Source organism: Sminthopsis crassicaudata, chromosome 3 (genome assembly GCF_048593235.1).
Source record: "Sminthopsis crassicaudata isolate SCR6 chromosome 3, ASM4859323v1, whole genome shotgun sequence".
NCBI lineage: Eukaryota > Metazoa > Chordata > Mammalia > Dasyuromorphia > Dasyuridae > Sminthopsis > Sminthopsis crassicaudata.
This window is the reverse complement of record NC_133619.1, coordinates 261,640,763-261,667,378: the sequence shown is the minus strand read 5'-3', so window position 1 is coordinate 261,667,378 and position 26,616 is coordinate 261,640,763. Positions and strand designations below refer to the sequence as shown.

General features: G+C 32.6%; 1 protein-coding gene across 1 annotated transcript in view; it reads right to left on the bottom strand.

The window, feature by feature from the left end:
* The window catches only part of TMPRSS15 (transmembrane serine protease 15), a 138,580-nt gene that overhangs the window by 88,113 nt on the left and 23,851 nt on the right, over positions 1–26,616 (bottom strand). Inside the window, exons 4-5 of the mRNA XM_074302039.1 lie at positions 23,892–24,037; positions 2,684–2,851 (exon numbers count right to left, since the gene is read on the bottom strand). Of these exons, the coding sequence (XP_074158140.1) occupies positions 2,684–2,851; positions 23,892–24,037 (314 nt within the window). The remainder of the gene's footprint in view (positions 1–2,683; positions 2,852–23,891; positions 24,038–26,616) is intronic.

Below are 26,616 nucleotides of genomic sequence, written 5' to 3'. Positions count from 1 at the left end.
GAAAATGTTTTATATGATTTCACATTGATATCATATTGCTTACTTTTGTAATAGGTGGAAAAGAGGATGGAGGAAAGGAGAGAATCTGGAACTCAAAATCTAAAAATAAATAAATGTTACCTATAAATAAGCAATAATTTATTTATTAATAATAAATAAAAGAGTGAGGATGACAGAATAGACAATCTGTTGGAAGACAGGGGATGGAGTGGGATTATTTGGATAAATAGGAGTGTTGACCTTAGAAAGGAGTAAAGCCATTTCATTATGTAAGACAAGTATAAAGGAGGAGAAAGTGGCAGAAAGCAAGTGAGTAATAAAAGGTGAGGAAGAGGAGGGAAAAGTAAGTTCAAGTTGAATGACTTTAAATTTTCTAGAAAAGTTTCTCAGCTGAGGGAAAGATATGAGAGGGAGCCATTGGAAGTTTGAGAGAAGATGTAAAAGTTTGGAAAAGCTGTTGTCGAGAATGGGATAATGTATTGTTGAAGGATGTATAATAGGATTGCTTAACAGTGAGAGTCCAGTGAAGGTTAGGTAATATAAATCAGAATGGTAGTATAAGTTTGTTCAGGAGCATGTGTGTAGGAATGAAGGCAATGAATGATGACTTCTTTTGGTCATAGTCAATGATAAGAGAGGACTAGGAATTTCAGGGGGAAAGGGGAATATATAGAGATGAGTAAGGTATAAGAAGACTAGAAAGTTAGGAAGCTACTTATGAAAAGCTTTATGTTTGATCCTGGAGATGATCTAGAGCCACTGAATTTTCTTGAATATAAATATATAGAGATGAGTAAGGTATAAGAAGACTACAGTTAGGAAGCTACTTATGAAAGGCTTTATGTTTGATCTTGGAGATGATTGGGAGCCACTGAATTTTATTGAATAATGAGGTGATGTGGTCAGACATGCATTTTAGAAAAATCAATTTGGCAGCTGATTGGAGGATATCAATGAAGAAAGATTTGTGGCAGCGATATCAATCAGAAAGACTAATGCAATAATCTTTGCGTGAGGTAATGAAGACCCACACCAGAGTGATGTAGTGTAGATAACAGAAGAGAGGGCATACTATGGATATCAAATTGACAGTACTTAGCCAATAGATTGGATATGGGTTTTGAGAGAATAAGGAGTTAAGTCCTGGGTAACAGAGAATGGGGTCACCTTTTTGGTAATAGGGAAGGAATTTAGTAAAAGAGAAATGGTTATGGGGAAAGGTAATGAACTGTTTTAAATATGTTGAGTTTAAAATGTCTATGCAACATCTAATTTTGGGTTCTTCAATAGGTAACTGGAGATTTGAGATCATAGATTAGAAGAGAAATTAGGGCTTAATAAGCAGATTTATGCATCATTAGTAAGATATTATCAGCGTGGGAACTGATGAGATTATTAAATGAAATAGCATCAAGGAAGAAGAGAAAAGGGCCCAGGACAAAACCCTGGAGATAGCCATGTTTATCAGGCATGAAGTAGAAAAAATTCCATCAATGGAAGCAGAGGCAGTCAGAAAGGCAGGAAAACCAATAGTGAGTATCAAGGAGAGTAAGGTGAACAACAGTGACAAAGGCTGTGGAAAGACTTACATGAACTGATTCTAAGTGAAGTGAATAGAAGCAAGAAAACATTATACACAGCAACAACAAGATTTTGTGATGATTAGTTGTGATGGACTTGGCTCTTCTCAACAATGTGATGATTCAAGACAGTTCCAGTAGACTTGAGATGACAAGTGTCATCGGCATCCAGAGAGAACTATGGAGACTGAATGTGGGGAAAAAGCATTTTCACCTTTTTTGTTTGCTTGTTTGCTTTTTTTTCCTCATGTTTCTTCCCCTCTTTTGATTTGATTTTTCTTGTGCAGCATGACAAATATGCAAATATGTTTAGAAAAAATGGCATGTGTTTATCTACATTAGATTATTTGCTGCCCTGGGGTGGGGGGGTGGAGGGGAGAGAGGGAGAAAAATTCAAAACATAAGATTTTGCAAAGGTGAATGTTGAAAACTATTTTTGCATGTATTTGGAAAAAATAAAATACTTAAAAACAGTAACTAAAGCTGCAGAGAGGTTGACAAAAGTGAGGGTTGGGAAAAGCCCAATTTTGGCAATTAAGATATCACTTGTAATTTTGGAAAGCTCAGCTTCAATTGAATAATGAGTTTAGAGGCCTCAAGAGAGTTTAGAATGAAAAGAAAGGAAATAGAAAAGGGAGGAGGATATAGAACAATAAATAGCAAAGATAGGTCAAATAAGAACTTTTTCAGACTGGAGGAGATATGGGCTCTGTAGACAATAATTAAGCAATCAATAGATAAAGAGAGAATGAAAACAAGTGAAAGAGTGGGGATGATAGAGGGGGCAATCTTCTAGTGAATGGGATAGTGGATTAATTAGGGAAGGTAAAACAATTGTTTCATTGAGGGTCTCATTGCGAAAACATTACAAAATTTGTTATGGGTCCTGTTGTGATTTTCTCTATCTTTATCACCCAAAGTGTGAGAAGGAGCAAAACCTGTGAGTGGATGATGAGAAGTAGGCTAAAACTAAGGGTTGGCAGAGTAAGATCCACAATATAATAAGAGATCTATAATCAAGAGAAGAGGACAGTGTACAGCTGATATTTGATAGAGAGTAGATTGATAAACACATATAAACTATAGCACATACAACTACTTACCACAAATTCTACTGCTTTCATCTGAAGCATCAGAACAGTTTGGTTCTCCATCACAAAACAGTTCTTCAGATATACAGTTTAGAGTATCAGCACAAAGTTTTGAACCAGGGAGGCACTCAACTGAGAATTTAAAAAAAAAGATAAGGAAAAAAATTGAATTTTCCTTATCTATATTGAATGGACTACTAAATACTAAGTTTGGTCATTTTCAAATTAACTCTGTAACATCTAAGACTGGTGTTGTATACAGTAATAGTATGCTAATTCAAATGGAAATTTTTCTATATATGATAAATCAAAAAAATAGAAACTGAAAATCAGATAGGAAATTGAATATCAAGAATGCAGGATTCTTGGAAGTGATTTCAAAATAATTAAAGTTTAAAACATTGGCAATCTGTGCTAATGTCCTACTTGGATATTTTTGTTGAAGTAAGAAAGGTCCCATCAAACAGCTTAGCTAGATTTGGAGAGGTTTAATTACAAGCAGATTGGTCACTAGTAATAATTTATTTGGTCACAATTGATGAAATGACTCACCAAGAGTTTTTCAAAAAATCAGATCTATCTGGATAGAGGAGACATTAATACCAACTTAAATCATTTGAAATATTTAAATACTGCCATCACACTTTGAAGTTTAATTTTTAATATTAATATTAATACTAATGTGTGGAAAACATTTTATGGTAATTTGGGGAGATCAAAATTAAAGTTAATTCCCATTTGGTAGAGGTCACAAATGTATTCATTTTTCTGGGATGCAATAAAAATAATATACACATGCAATATCAGATATACTAATGTCTTAGACATAATATACATTCAATAATTACTTGATGAATGAATAAAGGAACAAATAAATTTAAAACAAACTTTTAAAATATTTTTATATTTTTGAGAGACTTGTGGGGAAAGTGTTAAGGTATGTAGGTTTACCTGGGCATGACAGCTATTTTTTTTTTTCCTGAGGTTGGGGTTAAGTGACTTGCCCAGGTCACACAGCTAGGAAGTAAGTGTCTGAGATCAAATTTGAACTTGGGTCCTCCTGAATTCAAGGCTGGTGCTCTATCCACTACACCACCTAGCTGCCCCATTACAGCTATTTTTAACTTCTATCACATCCTCCTTCCCCAATGAACATACAAGAAAGGTCAGAAGATTCAAGGGCTTCTGAATATTTGTTGGATGTTTAGGGTTAATGATTTTTCCCTGATATATGATATTCACAGTGTATTGCTGAAGGATGTACCAGGAGAGGGAGAAGATGAATACTTTCAGGATGATTATGATTCATTTGAAGACAAAGTGTCTTAAAGTATAACAAGCTAAACTACATGATAATGTGAATCTCTCAGAACCAGAGGGAGAGTATCTAATAACATTGGGAAACAATACAACAGATGAAGAACAATGGAATAGAGTCAAACTCCAAGCTGAAGAAAGTAGAGAATAAAGTCTAAGAAAATTCTGAGCATTTCAGATTTGCCTGACTTATTACTAAAAAGACAAGACTATCCTTTGTAATATGATTGACTATTTCTGTTATTAATATGGTCAATTACATTTGTTGTTTTCCTAATATTGAGCTAATCCAGTACATAAATCTAAAATGGTTATTGTGTATAAATTTTGATTATATAGTAATCTCTTCATTAACATTTCATTTAATATTGCACATTAGAGATTTTTGTTTATCATTTTCTATCTTGTCATCCCCTGGTGTTTGTAAAGATCACATTCATATTCTAGACATAATTTGGAAGAATGCTTTATTTTTGCTGAAATTTTACACAATACTTGAAATTATTTTTGTTTAAATGTTTGATAGGACTCATTTGTAAATTCAGCTGAGAGTTATGGGTTTTTTCCCTTTTTCAGAATTCACATATGACTTGGGTACCTTAATTGGCTTATTCAAGCTATATGGTTATGTTAATCAATGGATTTTCCATTTTTTGTAAATATTCATAATTTCAGTTTAGTTTTTAGGTTTTTTTTTTGGCATAAACTGCTTAGTTTCATATGAACATATGAATGTTCATATGAACATTTAGTTTCATAAAACATATTCTCAGTTTTCTTTGTTGTGAATTTTCCTTTTTAATTTTTGATCCAAATAGTTTTATACTCTTTCTTTAATTTAGGCTAATTATTTATTTTTGGTAGTTTTTACAATAGCTTGAAATCAATAAAGAAATTTCTTTCAATTTTAACTTCTTTGGTTTTCATAATATTTTTGGTGTTTTATTGGGCATATTCTGATTGCTTATTTTCTACTTTTAAAAATTTGAGGCCCAATTTGTTTATATCTTCCCTTTCTCTCCAATAAGGTTTTGGTATGTTGTTTCATTATTTTTATTTTATGAAATTTTTTATATATTATAGGAGCTGTTCTTTGATCCACCAATATTTCAACACTAAATTTTCTAGGGTCAATAAATTTTAATCCTTTCTTCAAGTATATTATATTGAATATGATTTTTATTACATAATTTTTAGTATAGACTATTTAACATTCTTGCTTTTCTATGCTTGTTTGTAAGTTTTTTAATGCTCTAATATAGCATCAGTTTTTGTAAAGGTGTCATTCAATCCAAGAAATATATATACTCTTTTCTGTTCCCATGTAATAATTTCTAGATATTGATCATCTCTTTTTTTTTCTTATGTTACATTCAGAGACTTAATGTGTTTTCGTGTTTATCTTAAATGTATCTAGGTTTGAAAGGAGATCATTGAGATTGTCCATTAGTATAGTCTTACTATTCTGCTTCTAAATCAATTTTCATTCAACTATTTGTGTGTAAATAGTTTTATGTATTGATGATAATTCATTATTTCATACCTTTAAGCATTATTTCATACCTTTAAGCATTATGCAATGTGCTTACTTATTTGTTTGATCTATTTCTACTGCTTCCCAGACTAAAATCAGATTGCTAATCCTAATCTTTTGAGTTTACTCAAAGTATGAGAGATTTTGATGCAGCTCCTAATTTTAATTCCACAAATCTTGATGTTTCAAGTTTCTTTCCAATAGATAACTTGGGATGGATTCTACTAATTCATTATATTATCTTCTTCTTTATGAGTCATTCATTCCATTCAAAGTTATGATTGTGAATTGGGTCTTTCCCATCATCCTATCCCTTGTACTTTTCGTCTCTTTGCCTATCCCTCCAGATCTCTTTCAAAAAAAAATGATGAAAGAGTTTGAATTTGTTTTAATGCCAATGATCTATAATTAAGGGAATATGTTTTTCCTTTATTTCCTCCTTTTTTTCTTTCCCTTGCCCTGCCCTTGTTTGTATCTTTTCTCTTTTATTTTTCTTTACAATTGCACCTTTGTGCACCTTTGCCTGCCAATGTTGTATTTTATTTTACTTATGATCTTATCTATCTTGCCATCATCACAATTAAGGAGTTAAGATTAATGTATTCTATGCTATATTGTCTTGGTGTGTGTGAGTTCAACATTTCTTCATCTGATTCAAATGAAAATGAAGCTTGTGTTACACATTTCTCTTCCCCTTTGCTCCCTTATTTCCCATTCCATATTCAAATATCTTAACATTAAAAATTCCAATTATGAGAAATATCTCCTTCATTCCCCTTTTTGTCCCAGTATATTCCCCTATTTTTCTCATTACTTTCTTCTGAGAGTATCAAAATAGAACAGAATTATCCCAAATCCCTTTGCTTATCTAATTTACTTTTTTCAATGATGCTTAAAAGATACTAGTATTCTGATAGGACACTTTTTTCTTGTCCTTTTGCAATATAAACAGTTTATCATAATACAATTTGATACAACTGATCAAATGTCATTTTCTTTCTATGTTTTTCTCTTGATTCCTTCCTAAGTTTGTTTTTTTAAAAATCCATTCAGCTTCAGACCAGTTAAAAATTGTATTTAAGGTGAAAATGGCTAAATTATAGTGGTGGCTATATGAGTGGAGAGAAGACAATGTATGCAAGAGATCATGACAACCCTAACCCTAAACCTAAACCTAAACCTAAACCCTAAATTCATGCCCTAACCCTAATCCTAACCCTAATCCTAACCCTAACCCTGTAATAACAATAGTATTTGGCAAGATGGTAGGAGTAAAAATGAAGAGTTGAGGATGACAATGAGCTTGCCATTATTGGTGACTAGAAGGATCGTGGTGCCTTTTGCATTAATAGAGACGTTCAGAAGGGAGGAGAGTTGGAAGGGAAGAATAAATTATATTTTGGACATGCTGAGCTTGAGATGGCTAAAGGACTTCAAATTAGAGAGGTCATAGACATGTGTTATTAAATCTCAGGAGAAGAAAAACTGTATACAGTGACCTGAGAAGCATCTGCATAGAGCTGATAATTGAATCCTGGTGACAAGATCACCAAGAAAGGCAGTAAAGAGAGAACAGAGAAAATGACCTAAAACAGAGACTTGAGGGATTGTAAGGGTCACTGGGAGTGACATGGATGAAAAAGAATCAAAGAAGATTGAGAAGGCACTCTCAGATTTTTAGGGAACAGGCAGTGAAGCAGGAGGGAAAAGTGACATGAAAACATAGAAAGGAGAGAATATCCAGGAGGAGAAGAAGAGTACTGGTTTAAAGTTTTTAAATTTGAACTCAAATCAGTTTTTGCTCTAATTCAAAAACCAAAACATCACTGCCATCTACTGGGGATTAAAAGTTGATTAAAAAATATATTAAAATTCTTCCCTAAATCCTTTCAAACTTAAGAGACTTGAAACATCTGAGAAAACAAAAGTTATTATGTTCATGAATCTAAGTAAGTAGAGAAAATTGTCTGTCTTAAACATTTGTGACCTCTTTATAATCTTTTTAGGTTCTAGATGGTTGAGCTAAGGTAGAATTAAAACATACTTAACAAATATGTACTGGATGAAGTTTTCTAATTTCTGGTATGCCAACATGATTTTAGTTAAAGGATAAAGATCCCAAACAAATTAGAATAATAGAAGAATAAGTGACACTTAAGAGATCATAAATATATGGGACATGCATTTTGCAAAGTTAGATAGTATATTTTGAGTGAGATTGTCAGTTAAATCCCATTAAGTCAAATCAGTGTTCTCCTATATAAACAACAAAAACAGAGTTTTATTCAAAATATTTTCCCTAATTAATAGATCATTGCTTATAAAATCTATTTCAGGTCATTTTTATGGAATGGTTAAAGAAATAGGCCATTGGTCTGGAAATAAAATTGTCAATTAATCTTTTCTTTCCAAGGATTAAAGGATTCAGGAAACTTGTCTCAGATCTACTACTAACTTAGCCTCAGTTTTCTCCCATTTAAAATGAAGGAGGTTTTCTTAGAACATAGGTCTAGAGTTAGTATTTTCGAGAGCATATTGCCCAGAAGTTTTAAACAAAAACTTTTGCATCCTAATCCCTCTTTTTGGAATGACATTTTAAAATGTATAACAAGAAAATACATAAGATTACACAGGTAATCAATTATATTGAGAGATAACTATCAAAATGCTAAAACAAGACAAGTTCATAAATCCCAGTTAACTTTACTTGATGTAGCTCAAATCTTTCCTTTTAGGGATGAATAAAACTGAGCTTAAAAGAAGTAAAATGATTTGTAAATCACCACGTAAATCACCATGTCGCAGTATCTGAAGTAGGATCCCATCTCAAGTTTTCCTTATTCCAAGTTTAGTGCTCTATCCTCTCATAATTTACTAAAGTCCCTTAAAGTCATACAGAGAGATTTCATCAGTAATGAAATTTGGAAGAAGGATTATTTTTTTTTTACCCTGGAGTAAGTTCATTTACCACTGGATGGCTAAATTTCCTTTCTGTAGCAATGCTATATGATCTAATTGTGTGTGTGTGTGTGTATAAATATATATATATATATATATATATATATATATATATATATATATAGCTCCCTAATGATGAATGTATCTAAGTGCTATCCTGGGCACTATTTTGTTCTTTGCAAACTCATCAGGTTTTGTGTTTCAGTTGTTATGTCTACATAGATCAAGTGAAGGTCTAGAGGTTATTGAGCCTGAATGAAAGTGGTAGTCATGTGGATATAGAGAAGGCATCTTGCATCAACAAGAGATAAACTGAAGTGGTAATAACAAGTTTGGGGCATTTATTTGGCCATATTGGGTGAGACACATCTAACAATCAAGGATAATGTCAAGTTTACAAACCTGAGATACTAGAAGAATAGTGGTCCTTTTAATAGAAATAGGGAATATAAAGAACAGAGAATTTAGAGGGAAAGATGATGAGTTTTATTTTGAACATATTATTTTGAGATTCCTTTGAAGATTCAATTTGAAATATTCCACAGGTGATTTATGAACTAGGATTAGAACCCAATCCCTGAATCGGTGATATAAGGCTAGACCTGGACAGATATATCCAGGAATCATACACAAAGAAATGATGGAAATGGGAATTGATTGGAAACTGATATTACCAAGAGAGAATGTAGAAAAGAAAGAGTAGGAAAACTAGGACAGGCGGGATTTAGATGATCAATCTGCAAATGAAATGAGAAGGAATGATCAGATAAATAAGAGAACTATGAGAAAGTAGTGTCATTAAGAGCCTCTAAGTTCACATGGGATAGAGTGCTGGGCTTGAAGTCAGGAACCTCTTAGTTCAAATCTAGCCTCAGATACTTCTGTATCTGATAGTTCTGTAATCCTGGCCAAGTTAATAACCTTATTTGTCTTAGTTTCCTCGTTTGAAAAATGAGCTAGAAAAGAAAAATGACAAACCACTCCAGGAACTTTGCCAAAACAAAACAAAAACAAAAACCAACAGGGAGCAAGAAGAGTTGGATATGATTGAAAAACAACTATTGAAAAACAACTGAACAATGACAGAACAACAACAGCAAAATTGTCAATAAAGCCCAGAACGGAGAGACTATACAAGAAGATCCAGATTAATAGTGTCAAATACAGTAAACAGATTGAGATAGATAAAGACTGAAAAACATCATGAAATTTCTCAGAGATTATAATAACTTTGGGTAAAGAAATTTCAGTTGAAGAAATGAGGTAGGGAGTCAAAATGAAAAGAGCTAAGGAAATAGAAAAGATGAAGTAGAGGCAACAAATGTAAGCAACTTTTTCTGGGAGTTGGTTAAAGAAAGAAAAGAGATATAGAACAATAGTTTGAGGGGATGGTTTTGTTATTGTTCAGTCATTTCTGACTCTTCATGATCCCGTTTGAGGTTTTCCTGACAAAGATACTGGAGTGGTTTGCCATTTTCTTTTCCAGCTCATTTTTCAAGGGAGGAAACTGAGACAAACTTGTCCAGGGTTACACAGCTAGTGTCTTCCAAGAGAAGTCTTCTGGACACCAAGTCCAACATTGTATCCATCATTCCATCCAATCGTGCTGAGAGGGCAGTAAAACGAAGCCATTTTTTTAAAGGATGGGAGAGACTTCAGTCTGTTTGGAAGTGTAAGAAAGAAACCATTTGAGAGGGATAGATAGAAGATTTTTTAAAATGGGAGCTGATTAAGGTTGAAACTTGCTGGAAAAGACAGAAGGGGATTGGATCAACTGTACATAGAGGAGAAGGTTAACCTCTTTGTCAAAGATGGAGAGGAAAAAGGAGATAATGAAAGATAATGTCAAGGAGTTTTGAGATAAAAATAGGGGAGGAAGTTCTTTTATGTTTAGTACTTACAAATAAAGAGAAGATGAAGCAGAGGATCCCTTCTGTTGAGAAACTACTTCCTTGCTAAACTTTTCTGGGAAATTAGAATTATTGAAAGAGAGAAAAGTGGAGGGATCTGTGTTAAGCTTTTACAAGGAACTGACACCAGGTATAATTGATTAATTTCTTTTTTATATAAAAAAAAGTGAGTAAACTCAAGGGATAACAATTTTATTTCCACTGGGAAGCACAAAACACAGGGCTTTGGAAGGAAGCCATGCCCCACAGAGAGTGCCATCTAGTGGTTAGATACAGAAGATTAGCTTATATCCCCATACTTTTGTTTAACATTGAAAATCAGTTATTCTGTTTGTTTCTATACTAAAGGCTGAAATATTAATCAATTAATATAATAGTTCAAAGAATATTAAATATTAAAGAATAGTTGCAGAATAACAACTTGTTCCAGAACTATTTCTATCTGACCTATGCTGAATTCAAAGATTGGGAAAATAGCATATATAATAATAGCAATAACAATAATAATGATTTCAGTATAATAATGAACTCCATTTAAATGAGTAAGTTGAATATTAATTATATATTTTAAGCTCTGAAATATGGAAGTGTGTGTGAGAACACTAAAGTTTAAAATATTTTCTTTTTCTGTTTCTAAAGCAATAGTTGTTTTTTTTTTAAATAAAAGATTGGGTTTATTTTTTTCTTAATTAGTTTCATGCTGTCATGATTCTTGATTTAGTCTAACACAAATACTAATTTTAATGCAATCTGTCTGTCTAAATTTTTCAAAACTATGAACTGATGAAAACCAATGACCTCATCCTGCTTCATTCTACATGCCCCCTCATATTCCCATATATATGAATACTAATAAATCCAGAGACTGGGCTTTCACTTTTTGCTTCACCTTTCTTGTAGGTTAAAACAGATTTAAGTTCCTTATGTTTCTTTCCCTTATTTCTCATTTTTAATCAGGCAATTTAAAAAATGACCCTCATTTCTCTAATCTTGGGTATACTATTATCTTCCTATGTAGATGATAAAACAGTATCCTATTGATACTAGTCAGCTCTTTGTCTAAAACTCTATATACATTTGAGCATTGAAGGGATTCGGGCCTTTAAGTAAAGTGGGAAAACTGCTTTTCAGTCCCACATCCATCCAAAGCCATTCCACCATGTACTTGTCTGGGTAACATTATGGGAACAATGAAGCCATTATTTCTGAAATTGTTCATTGTTGGCCTCTGTTCTCTTCCTCCCCGGTGTGTAGAGATAAAATCTTATTTATTATTACCCCTGTTTATCTCTGCTGCTCTTCACTGAGACCCTCCTGTACTATAAATATGTCTTCTCTTTCCTGAATGAGAAAAATGGCAAGAAGACCTGAATTCTAGTACCAGTTGTTCCCTAAGATTGTTATCAGAATAAAAAGAATTGTTATATATGAAAACATCTTAAGAACCTAAAGATGGAGAAATGTTATTCACAAACTGACCTTTGGTTGTTGGAGGATTGCTAGTTGTAAGTTTGTCAGCACCTGTTAAAGGTAAATAAGAAGTTATTTTATTTAAATGTTGACAGCATTTAACAGCAATCATACACCTCCTGATATCCTTTCCTGGAATGGACAATGTAAATATACAGATTGTTCTGTTTTTCTGCCTTCTGGAAGGTGTCTGGCATAATGTAATAGGAAGTCAGGAAACCTGGGTTCTAAATCCAGCTGTGCCAGTAGCTAGCCGTGATGTGGGATCAGTTCACTTGCCTAGGTATTGATGTTTTTATTTGGAAAATAAGGGTTTTGAGTAAGATGGTTTGGGGCATTGTTTTTTTTTTGTTTTGTTTTGTTTTTTTTTAGCTCCTTGGTATATGCTTTTCTATTTAAGAATTTAAAATGAACATTTTTAGGGTCATAACTGATTAATCTTGAATTTTGTCAGTGTAAACATGATTAGTTAAATATTTCTACAAGGCTTTTGTATGTGTGTGTGTGAAAGTTTTTTTGATTTTAGCTAGAAACTTTGTTGCATGAGTGGTATCCTGGAAGGTATCGTGGCAACCAGTATCAGAATACTTTAGTTCAAAACTTTGCACAGCTGTTTATCATCTGTGTTACCTCTGATATCTTAATTAACCACTCTGAACATGATACTGAGTAAAATATTTACAAGGTTTTTATGAAGAATGTTTTGTTTCTTATGTTTTCAATCTTTTGGCTTTGTTTTAATATTTCTTGGTATTGCATCAAATCATTGTTTTCTCTTTAGCTCATTCTAATTTTCCAGGAACTCAGAAAAAAAATAAAGTTGGATGGACTTGTCCAGGACACAAGAATTACAAGAGATTTTGGGAAAAAGGAAGTAAGAAAGAAAAAAAAATAGAATGCCTAAATGATAAAGAACAGCAGGGAGACAGCAGGGAGAACTGATACCTAAGATTGGACAGTGAAAAACCTCGTCCAAGAAATATATATATAATTCTCCTAAAAACAAGTGAAGGAGAGATGGAGAATTATTGGACTATTGAAACTCATGATATCCTCCTCCACCAAAAAAAAGACTAGATAACATTTTCAAGAAAATGTAAAAGAAAACTACCCAGAATTCTTAGAAATCAAAGTGAAAATAGAATCTATCAGAAATATCCTGAAGGAACTTTAAAATTAAAATTCTTAGGAATATAATAACCAAAATTCATAGCATGCAGGTCATAGAAGAAAAATAAGCTACTCTCCCCACCTCCCAAAAGACCACTCAAATACTAAGGAACCAAAGGAAGGATCACATAAGTTTTGTCATTGCCATTATAAAGGAAAGAATGGAATATGATACTCTGAAAGGCAAAAGATAAACCCTTACTACCAAGGATAACCTATCCAGAAAAATGGAATGTGATCCTCTAAGGGAAAAAGATGAATCTTTAATGGAATAGAAGATTTCCAGGCATTTCTGATAAAAAGGATGAGCAGACATTTTGAAAAGGAAATATAAATGCCAAGAGAAACATTTTCTAAATTGTTTATCTAATGTTGTATTAATAAAATAACGAAAGGAGTGTTTTATATGGCTAGAAGAAAAAATAATAATGAAACTCATGAAAGAACAAAAAATCACAAATATCTAGGATAACAAATAATAATAGAAATAATAATCACCAGCATTTTTATAGTGCTCTGAGGCTTATAAAATGCTTTATAAATATTATCTCATTTAATTTTCACAATAATTGTAGAAGATAGGTGCTATTATTATCCTCATTTTACAGATGATGAAACCAAGGTTGAGGAAGATTAAGTGACTTGCCCAGTAAGGGCTAGTAAATATCTAGATATGAGGTCTGGTCTTTCTGCCTTCAGGTCCAGTATCCCATATTGGTCAATGTTTTTTAAAATCTGAAATATATTCTATTAGTACCAGATCTCAAATTGTCTTGTGAAGTGTTATAGTAAAATGATTTGGTACTAATTAAAGATAGAGAAGTCATTCAATGGGACAGATCTTATAACATATAGAAGCAAACAAATACAATATCATAGTGCCTGACAAAATCAAAGTTGTGGAGGAAGGACTCACTATTTGAAGCAAAAAAAAAGTTATTGGAAAATGGATAGTAAGAAGAGGTTTAGATCATATCTCACAACATATACTAAGATAAACTACAAATGGATATGTATGATACAGACATAAGAAGCCTTATAGTAAATAAATTAGAGGAACAAGGAATAAATCACTTTTCAGATCTTTGGGAAAAGGAGGAATTCATGATTAAATTAGTGATAAAGAAGTCTGTATAAGATAAAAGGAGAAATTTTGACTCAATACAAATCTAAAAGCTTTTTCACAAATTTAATGTAACTAAAATTAGAAGGAAAACATAAAGGACACACTCTTACAACATCTTTTCCCCAAGATTTATAAGCAATTGATTCAAAATTTAAATAAAAGACTAAGGGTCATTCTTCAAAAGATAAATCTTCAAAGAATATGAAAAGAGTTTTCAAAGGAAGAAATCCAAACCATCAGCATTCCATATGAAAAAAAATGCTCAAAATTACTATTATTTAGAGTAAGGTAAATTAAAACAAGTTTATGGTTTCACTTTACAGTTATCAGACTGACAAAAAAGATTAGAGATATGTTATTGAGAAATGTTGGCAGAACTTCAAGTAAACAGCATATTCACCCACAGCTGTCAACATTGTAAATTGGTCTAACCATTCTGGTAGTATTTGCATACAAAACTGTGCATACCTTTGGACCTACACCTCTAGGCAATTAAAAAAAATTGTAGTAGCTATATAACTACCATTGCATATGCTAAAAAAGGAAGAAAAATAAACATGTATCAAAATATTTATTCATCTCTTTCCATCATAAGCAAAAATTGTAAATGAATGGGGACCACAGATATTATTATTATTATATTTTTTATCGCTACATGAAATGTTGAGAAAAGCCATGTTTACTTGTAGACTTTGAACTAACAATTGCTATGAGATGCTTCTCTATGAAGTCAAAGAAACGTTATCTTTTTACTTTTGACCCTTAGAGTATAAGACATAAAACAAACAGGAGATAGACTATTAAGCTTGACAAGAACTATGCTAAGTATTAAGGATATAAAGAAAGGCAAAAGTATGGTTCTTGAGGGGCCACAATCTAACCGAAGGTAGCTAAATTGATTGTTACCTGTTATAGCTGAGGAGAAGCTGATGTAACCCTTGCGAGAGAAAAAAAGGTGGAGAAATATTCTGGGAAGTTAGGTAGGAAAGTGGATAGATGATGGTTCTGGAATCAGGAAGACATAATCAAATGCTACTACTGTGTGACCCTGAGCAAGTCATTTAAGTTTTTTGGCCTCACTCTTTACTTGTGTACAAGGGGGATAATATGGCATCTATCTTACAAGGCCTTTTTGAGAGTTAAATAATATAAAAAAATTTGAAATTTTAAAGTACTACAAATATGTTAGATACTATTATTTCCTTAGAAAACTGTTTTCAACATTATCTTACAAAAGGATTTTTGAGAAGAGGTTTTCCTTGATAACCAAAAAAGGCTTAATGGCAAAAAAAAAAAAAGAATTTTCACAAGGGAAGAAAAACCAACTGGTACTATAGTGAGAGATTCAAGTGACTTAGTAAACTTTCTTATAGACAAATTATTGTAAATAGTTATTGATTTCTGTTTGTTATTGACTTCATTAATTATAATATAAAACACAATAATTTATCTTTTCTTTATTTAGAGCAAAGGAAGGGATTTATTTTATCAAGAAATGGATAACTGCTAATGGAAAAAAGAGATAATGAATTGGAGTACAGGCCCCAGTTAATCAATGAAAAAGATTATGATTGTGTTAATGAAAAATAGAATATCAAAATAAACTTGTATAATTTTTATAACTAATATAACAAAATTAAACTTGAAGACAAATCAAATGTTATGCTGACAATTGATTACAAATTCAAAGGATTCTTGTCAAGATCCCTGCTACATCTGAGAGATTATTAATTACAAGTGGCTGTGTATAGAACCTTCTGAGGAGAAAGAGACCTCAAATCTAGTTATTTTCACATTGGGGATAGATTAGGTTAGAGAGAATCAACTGGGACTATTTCTAAGTGAAATCTATTTTAATCACTTCTGTCTTTTTAGAGGTCAGATCAAGAAAATGATAAAATAGAGAGCCATCATTCTTCTTGGGATTGTGCTGACTTATTACAGAGATAGTTTCTGGGAGATGGAATATCCAACTCAAATCAACAGAGGTATTACAATAAAGGTATTTTAAAAGTCCATTTCAGTGTCAAACAATACTTGCTGCTTGAGGGTGGCATAGGAGTTGGGAAAACCTTTGACTGTCATGGTGATTGTCATGGTAATAGATTACTAGCAATGCAAGACCATATCCTAAATAAGCATCAACTGTAATAGTCAGAGCACTTTCTGTAAGATTGGTAAAGCAGGCCATTATAATCAATTTGCCATTCAAGAGCAAATTGACTCATGTGGAATCAATGGTAGCAAAGGTAGATGTTCCAACTGACATGAGGAATATAATTTAACAGAAATAGTTACATAGTTTTTAGTTGGAAATTATACAGTTTCACATTTTCTGAAATATAGCATTCATTATGTCCTGTACTACTCCTTTACCCATGTCCATGTTTAGAATAGTGATAGAGGTAATTCCCAATTTTTGCGCTTCTAGTGAAGGCATTAACCAGCAGAGAGTGCATGATAAATCTTATGAAAAATAACATGCTGGGGCAGCTAGGTGGCGCAGTAGATAGAGCACCAGCCCTGAATTCAGAAGAACCCAAGTTCAAATCTGGTCTCAGATACTTAACACTTCCTAGCTGTGTGACCCTGGGCAAGTCACTTAACCCCAGCCTCAAAAAAAAAAAAAAAAAAAAAAAAAAAAAAAAAAAAAAGAAAGAAAAAGAAAAAAAGAAAAAGAAAAAGAAAAATAACATGCCATACAATCTATAAGGGGTGGGAGGTGTATCAAGATTCCTTTACTCCCCAAAGACCCCAGCTTTTGGGGATAAGAATTTACTATTTGATAAAAACTGCTGAGAAAATTGGAAATTAGTATGACAGAAACTAGGCATTGACCTACACTTAACACTGTATACCAAGATAAGATCAAAATGGGTTCATGATCTAGACATAAAGAATGAGATTATTAACAAATTAGAAGAACATAGGATAGTTTACCTCTCAGATTTGTGGAGGAGGAAGGAATTTGTGACCAAAGAAGAATTAGAGATCATTATTGATCATAAAATAGAAAATTTTGATTATATGGAATTGGAAAGCTTTTGTACAAACAAAACTTATGCAGACAAGATTAGAAGGGAAACAATAAACTTGGAAAACATTTTCACAATCAAAAGTTCTGATAAAGGCATCATTTCCAAAATATATCGAGAATTGACCCTAATTTATAGGAAATCAAGCCATTTCCCAATTGATAAATGGTCAAAGGATATGAACAGACAATTCTCAGACAAAGAAATTGAAACTATTTTCAGCCATATGAAAAGATGCTCCAAGTCATTATTAATCAGAGAAATGCTGATCAATTCTGATGGACATGGCCCTCTTCGACAATGAGATTAAACAAATCAGTTCCATTTGTTCAATAATGAACAGAACCAGCTATACCCAGCAAAAGAACTCTGGGAAATGAGTGTGAACCACTATATAGCATTTCCATCCCTCTGTTTTTGTCCACCTGCATTTTTGATTTCCTTCACAGGTTAATTATACTATTTCAAAGTCTGATTCTTCTTGTGCAGCAAAATAACTATATGGCTATGTATACATATATTGCATTTAACATATACTTTAACATATTTAACATGTATTGGCCTACCTGCCATCTTGGGGAGAAGGGGGAAGGAGGGAAAAAATTGGAACAAAAGATTTTGCCATTGTCAATGCTGAAAAATTACCCATGTATATATCTTGTAAATAAAAAGCTATAATTAAAAAATTCCTTTACTCCTCTTAACCTTAAAGAATAGAGTCATTAATTATTTATTCTTCTCTACAGACCTCAGACTTTTTACTCAGTCATGCAGCCATCACTCAGGAATCAATATATAAAAAAAATTTAACTATACTATTCCTGTTTTTCTTATATATTAGCTATACAGAGCTCAATTTGGCCCATTGGGTGAACGTGTCAGAACCATTAACACTTAAGGTATTCCAGGTTACTGAATTAATGGCCACTGAGGTTCAGTTGTTTATGTGTTTTTGAAAGTGGGCAGACATATCAATGAACGAATGATGTGCATCAAGAGCCAAGTCCTCATAGGTTACTGAATGAATTAGCAGAGGAAGTAAAGCATTGGATCTGAGATTAGCAATCACAACCTGTTCTCCCCCAAATCACTAATACCCAAAAAATCAAGATCTTAAATATACTTTTCCATTTAGCAATGGATGGCTTTTGTGCCCTACCTATCATCTTTCATTCAGAGTTTCTTACTACATTGTTGTCTGATGCAAAATGAATCATAATGAACCCTATCCATCTTCTACCATCACCCTTTATTTAGAGTTTCTCATTACATGTAAATCTGTCACACATAATGGGAAAGTATGACTGAAGTGATGATATAATCTTGCATCATCTTTTCTGTAGCAGCAAGGGCCCTGTAAAATAGTATAGCACTTTTCAAAATACTAGCACTTGGGAGCCTATGGATCCAAAAAACTAATGGTTGATTAAACAGGTTGCCCTTTTGTGCCTACTAAAGACTCTGATCTTTTTTGAATAGAGATTTCCAAAAATATAGTCCTTAGTATTTTTGGATAGCCAACTTTATACACACACATACACACTCAAAAGGAACCTGGGTGTGGTTAAGAGTATGAAGCAAAGAATATCAGTAGCTTATTGCAGGCTACTTCTAAAATCACATAGGTTCTCCCTATACATTTTATTTCCTCAAAATTTAATTGAGAGGAATAGATTGTGAATTTTCTTAGAACTGATCTCTTCCCTTTGTCTTTTCTATGAGTTACCATCCCCTCTAGGACATGTACCACATCATTCTCTTCAGCCAATATTATGTCATTAATGTAGTGGAAAGCACTATATTAATTTGTGGGTTCTTTGAAGTGTCATACAAAAGATTGAAGCACTAGATAATACAACGGTCACAGGATCTGAAGTCAGGAAGTTCTGAGTTCAAATCCAACCTCCCACAATTAATATCTGAGTTGATAGTGAGCAAATCAACTACCCTCCTTTAGCCTTAGTTTTCTCATGTCTGACTAATCTCAGTTATGGAAAAAGTGGCAGGTTGTGAAAGGATCTTTAGAGATATTCAATCTTAGAAATCAAGGGAAACACTCAGGGTTATGGTCAGATCTTTTCCCTTTGGCAGAGATTTCATTTTGTGTGTGAAAGATGGATTAGAGAAGGGAGACTCAATAGTCCTATTAAGAGGTTAAAACTAGGGTGGAAAGAAGAGTACAGACCCGGGACTGAAATGGAAATGACTTGTTGGCAGCTTATTATATATATAATATATATTAAATATAATATTACATATAATATTAATATATAATACAACAATATTAATATATAATAATATAATATAATAATATAATAATTATATATATATATATATATATATATATATATATATATATATATATATATATATAAGTAAGAGTTATAAAACAAGGATGAAATTGAAGTTGTCAATGCAACTAACCTGAAAGCTAGTGGAGCTTTTAAAAGAAATAGGGAAGTTTAGAAGAGAAGTATGTATAGAGGAACAGATAATGAGATCTGCTTTGGGGATGTAGCATTTGAGATGCCTGAAATAATCAATTCAAAATGTCCAACAGGCCCTTGGAGACAGAGTATTGGATCTCAGGAGAAAGTATTCATAGTGGTGCATTTTTATCTTCTAGAGATTATAATTAAATACACCCAAGGGAGACTCCAGGACGGCACCTTTGGATAACTTCACAGGTAGAAATTGTGATATGTATAATGATCCACTTAAGGAGACTGAGAAGGAATAGAATCACGTGAGAATAGTGTCATTAAAAACCCCAGAGAGAAGAGAGCAAGAGAGGATGGTGATCAATAAGAAGAGCTAATATTTATCTAGAACTTGAAGATTTGCAAAGTAGTTTAAACATGGTGTTCCAAAACTTTTAGTGCAGTTTGAAGTTTGGAGCTTTCATATCTTTAGTAGCTTAAAACTGCCTTAAGCCTTTCAGAACACCTTGAATATAATTCCTTATTTGAGTCTATTAGTAACTATGAAACAGATGATTTTATTTTCCCAATTTTATTATGGAGAAAATGGAAGTTACAGGAGATTAAGGAATTTGCTCGGAGTCACATTATGTTGTATTTGAGGCAAATTTCAAACTCAGGTCTTCTAGACCTCAGATTCAACATTCTGTCCTCCACATTACCCAATTACCTGTAGTCAACAATGTTAACTACTATAAAAAGATCAAGAAGGAAAAAGAATGACAAAAGGCTATATGATTTGGCAATTAAGAGCTATTGTCATTTTGTAGAGAAATATGTCTAAGCTGAAGTTCATATTTACCATGAAGTTACTCTGGAAAAATTTTAAATTCTCTGAATTTTTAAAAAAGAATACAAATAATATGGTATAGGAATGAACACATTCATTCTTTCTACAGTTTTTAAATGTTTTTTTTGGTTTTTTTTTTTTTGTTGTTGTTGTTTATTGCTTTGGGCTTAGCACTGACTGTGTAAAAAAGTTTGTGATTAAAATACTCAAATAAAATAAAGGTAAAATTAATCTTTGGACCTCTTTTACTAAAATTGTAATGAAGCCTAAAAAGTTTTACAATTAGCTGAATACTTTTTACTCTCTTTCTTGATAATTTTGATCAATCATATACCTTCTAACCCAAGAACCTCATGCTTACAGTTTATAACAGTTATTTTTATTATGTAGTTTAAACTATCTGAAAACTTTTTCTAGTTTTATTGAGCTTTCTTAGGATGACCTATTTTGTTAAATTTTTATGATTGTCATGATCTTGTAAACTGTTTCCTCCCTAATCATGAAGTCTACTTTGATTTAAAATATTTTTTTTAGCTATTGTGAGTTGTATGGAATCATTTAAACTTGATTTATTTTTACATAGAGGATTTTTAACATACTTTAGGATGACAAATATTTCTGTTGTCAATCTTCATTGGCTCTTATTTTGTGTGGAAATTCTATCTTAATTCTGATCCTCCATATATTTGCAAGTAGCAAGTATAAAGTAACAATAGCAGGAAATCAGATTGTAAAGGGGAACATAGACATCATGTACAGACTGCCCAAAAGATCAAAAGAGATAATTTACTGCATAATTTATTAATCAAAAATCAAATCCTGGAAATGTGTGCTATATCAGGGGAAGTCATCTAGTCCTTGCTGTCAGGTTCTTTTGGTTCTAAATCTCAAATAAGCACTAGATATTTGCAGCAAGAACAGAACAAATGGTGCTGATAATTTTGAGATGATTTAGACAAGTTAATTTTAAAGTTTTACTGACAGCTTTGAAACAATTTCCATATGTTAATGAACTAACTCCAAAGGTTGCCTGAATAAAAGTCCCCCACTAAAACTATATAAATATATGATCTCCCCACTCTCTATTCCCCCAGCTCTCTTGCACCACCATTTGGATGAATGCTATCAAACATTCCTAACTCGAATCCATGTTTTCATTAGTTACCCTCTCTAATTTTCTGCCTTCCCCATTCTTTTCCTCATGCTATCTATCTTCCTCAACTATACTATTCCTTTCTCCTTGTTATCTGCCTCTGTATCTTCCCCATATTGTTTTTTTTTTTTTTCTTTTGCCACTTGTCACTGTACTTTCTGTGCTTATTAGCCCATCTACCTTCTGGACCTTATTAAATTGTACCTGAAATCTTATTTTCTGTTGTCTCTAGTCTTTCTTGGAAAGTACCCAAAGAATCAGACATATCTCTCCCATTTCATAATTCCATAAATTAATTAGCAATTCACTTTGACATAAAATCCAAGTGATATATTACAAAAAGAATTTGTGTAGTAATTCTCAATATCCTCTCATAAACAATGACTCTCCTGGAAGTTTTATCAGGTCTGGAAGTGCTCACTTATTCAGCAATTCTGAAAAATTCTCCTCCTCAGAGAATCTGGGAACTCAATCCATCAGTTCTAGGAAGCCCGGGGAAGTGCTCCACATAGGCATATGGTCCTGGAAGGACCCATGGATTGCATCACAGATCATCAATCCGGATTTTTGCATTTTGAGTACTTTGGGGGATGTTTTATATTCACATTCACTAAATAGCTTTAGAACCTGGTGAGAACATTAGTAAGGTAATGAGCTAGCAACAGCCTTAGGAGCTGGAATAGATGTGTTTGTCCCAAGAGTATTTTCAGTTTGCAGATGTGTGGGAAAAAATAGGAACCACAATCATTTCACTGCATCTTGATGGGCCAACAATATAAAAATTCCCTAGATATTTTGTGACCTAAAAAGACCTCAATCTTTATATAAGGATATTTATAAGATAAATTTACCCACCATTGTAAAAATTACTTGCTGTCCTTAGATAAGAGACCTTTCAGTTTTATCTAAAAGGACTTCTTTCACAATTGTAAAAGTATTTGGTCTCCACTCCTTGTCTCCTGCCTGGTACCAGAAATGTTTTCCTATTCTAATAATAAATACTGCAGCTTGCATTCTAAATATTCCCTTTTTCTTCCTTGACTGACTCCCTTCTTTCTCTACTCTTCACTCTCCTGTGAAGTGCTTTACCTTGATATCCTAAGATATCACAGATTGCTATGGTTGGCTGTGAACTCAAAGCAGGTGTGAAAGCTAAATATGCTCCCCAGAAATCTGAATTTGCTATCAAGAACAGAAGCCTTAGCATGCTAAAAAATCTCTTTGCTTTCAGTTTGGCTTCCTATTTTCTTTTCAGGATCACATTTTTATTAAGAAAAGAAAGTGAAATGAATATAAAGTTTTCCAATATAGAGCTAACAAGTGTCCTATCTTCCTTCTACTGTTCCATTTTTGGAAATATATGAAGAATTTGTCAGTATGAAAACACCTTCCTAAAACAAAAATCCCAATTCATCCATGAATTATTAGATACATTCTAGAACATTGTCTAACATAGCAAAAAGTCAAATAATAGTAATAAATATCATTAGCCTTCTATTTTTGACCCACAATTAGCCTTAGGTATAAACATCATCACATAGATTTAGTGTTAAAAAATTTAGGCATTATATGATGAGACACTGGGTATACAAAAGCTAAGAATATACACATGTATGTTTTGGAAAATACATGTTTTTGTATGTGTCTGTGCATGTATGTCTGCACAGTAGGAAGGTAATCTGAGATAGGAAGGCTCTAGAGGATGAATGGAACAAGAATGGGTACATATGATAAATATTAATAATAAGGAAAAGATAATAGCCAGCAATCATGTAACATTTTAAGGCTGCATGTATGTAATACTTTATAAGGTTGTCTGCATATGTTATATCATTTGGTCCTCACAACAATCCTGTTAAGTGAATACTAATATCTCCATTTTACAGATGAAAAAACTGAGGCTGAGAAGTTAAGTTCTTGCCCAGGATCACACTGTTAGTTGATAAAAGCAGAATTTGAACTTGGATCTTTTTGGCTCTGGGTCCAAAATTCTATCCACCATAGCAGTTATCCTTAATATTAAGAAGGAGGCCAAATAATGAGTGAGTTTGGGGAGAACGATAATAAATTCAATTTTTGACATATTGAGTTTGTATTGCCCAATAGGCAAGACTGGAATTCAGGAAAGCTGGAGTTGGATGAATAGATTTAAGAATCATCTGCCTAGTGATCATTGAATCAGTAGAAGTCGATGAGATCACAAAATAACAGCATGAAAAGAAAAGTATGCTCAGGACTCAGAGTCACATATCATGAAGCAAATGATATTCAAGGTACCTGTAACATATATGCTGCTCAAATCAATGCGGAAAGGCATCAGTTGGTTATTTGCTTCAATTCCTTGAATCAGCTCATTCTTGGCGCTTTCATCTGACACCCATGTGGCAAAGTAAAGGTCAAATATGACTAAAATGCTGCCATTTCTGCAAAACAAAAATATTAAAGGAAAAAACTCAGTATCCTTTTGTGATTTGTCCTCATTACATGTTAGAAAACTTAAATATCTTAACAAACATTACTTTGTTAATCCTAATGAAGTTGGCTATGTTAAGTATTATCTTTATTCCTTAGATGAGGAAGTAATAAAAAGTAATAATTAAATGACTTATCAAAGGATATATATGTATCTATAAAACCACAGGTATAGCTAGGTTGAAATTTGAGTTTCTAGATTTATGTTTCATCTTTTTATCCAGAAAGGTTTGTATTCTCTTTCATAGTAAGATATTTTTTCATAAAGAAAACTTAGCATCGTTAGGTCAAATTAAACATACCTATGAAGTCATGTGGCAATACAGTGTTCCATATTTCACTAGTCAGGGGAATAAAATGTATGAATTCAGTTAAGTTTCTAATATCTCAGAGGAATGACTTTCTGTTAAAAAAAAAAAAGTTCAATCTATTTCATAAGATCTGAAAGTAGCCCTTCCAAGACTTTATACAATGTGATAAAATAGCCTGAGAATCCTCTGATTAGGTACTGCTGCCAATTACCATTCAAAAATGCAGAGAGAGGAAACTGCCATTTTATTATGCACAGTGCACAGGCTGAACTGAATTCATTATCAATCAGTCAATGAGCTCTGGGTATCTGTTAGCAACCTTATATAGAATGTGAATATATATACAGGATGAGTAGAATGGAATTTTATAAAGAGCAGAAGGTGGGGTTAAGGGTTTATATGTCAGAATTCTTTCAGTTTATAAAAAATCTTAGGGAATAATATAAATCTCCTTTATTTTTATTTTAGTTATTTTTATTAAATGAGATGTGACTGACTTACTGGAAAACATATTTGGAATTAGATCTGGGGTCCAGTCTTGATCTTTCACTGAACTAGCTCTTTGACCATGGACAAATCTCTTAACTCGGTATCTCAGTTCTTTATCTGCAAAATGGGCATGATAATACTCATGCTATCCAGATCATAATTATGTCACAATGAAGAGAACTCTAAATTTATATACTTTCTCAGGATTGCACAGCTAGTAAGTATCTGAGGTCACAGAACTCAAGCCTTCCTGACTCAAGATCTGGAGCTCTATCTACTATGCCATTCAGCTATGAGGCTAGTCCCATCATTGATGAACATACAAAAAAGATGAATTCCTATTCTCCCAGGTTCTTATTTATGCTATTCCACACAGCTTCTACCAAGGATTTAATCAGTCCATTATCATTAAATGATCGGCCTACTTTATTTTTCCAATTCATCACTTTTTGAATATAATATATTTGTGGAAACATCTCTATTGAAAGATTAGGTCTTTGTAATAAACCTTTGTAATTAAATATTGTTAATACAATTTTCTAAAAAAACCAATAGAATATTTTCTCTTCCTCCTTTTCAAATCTATATCCAATTTATTGTCCATCTAGTTCTTGATCCAAATATATGTACTGATAAACTTAATGGACAGACTAGCCATCTAAATTTTACCTTAAAGTCAGCACAAAGGATTTTTTTTTCAAAAACTGTGAAATTTTTCAGAGAGCAATTTGCATGTATATCAAGTTGTAGAGAGCTGAAACTTCAAAAAGGTATGCTTGAATCAGACAACCCAGCACATAAGGCTAATTACCAATTCGATATGAGATAATGGCTCTAGATACATATTTAAATGAGATGGTGATGTGATAGCTCTCCTCACCATTGGTGCTTGCTGAATGTTTGGTGGTGAGATAATCTTAGGCAAGATTGGAGGGTGGAGGGAGAGGAGTTAGAGTCACTTGGCAGCAGGATGAGAAAGAGAGAGGCTGGACACTCTGGACTCCAGAATCCAGGATACATCCTTGGCAAGCCATGTGGCAGCTTGCCTACCCCCTTTACTTCTCCCCCCACATTGGGTGCCAAATATAAAGTATGGGCTAGTTCCCTGGAGAGCCTCAGGATCATCCAGAATCAGGATAAATCAAAGTCTTTGGTCTTTAGAAGGAGCTTTCTTTTACTTTTTTATTTTTCTTGAGGATATTTTTTGTCTATGTGTCCTTATCATAACATGACTATTATGGAAAGTTTTATACAGCATCAAAGGAGAGAATCTGAACTCAAAAAAATTTTTTTAAATATTAATTTTTTTATATGCAACTGGAGAAAAATACTAAATGAATGAGACTTAAAATATTTATTCTTTTTTCCCTTGCTTTAAAAAAGTTTTATTGATGTGTTTTTATTTTTACCTTTTAACATTTAGAAGTTTGTTGTCACAAATTAAAGATATTAAGTAAAAATTATACTATGGTAATTTCAACTGAAAATTTTTGCAACATTTCACATCTATAGCTCCATCCTGCATTTATAAAAATGAATAAAATCTATTTCTTTTGCTCCTAATACATTGGGAAGAGAAAAAAAAAGAAGAGAAAAACAAAATTTCTTAATCAAATATTTATAATCAAAATAAATTCTCTTATCTATGTACAAATATGTACTATAATATGATATAATATGGTATAATGTGTCTGCTCATGACACAAATTAATAAAAGTAGCCTGAGACAT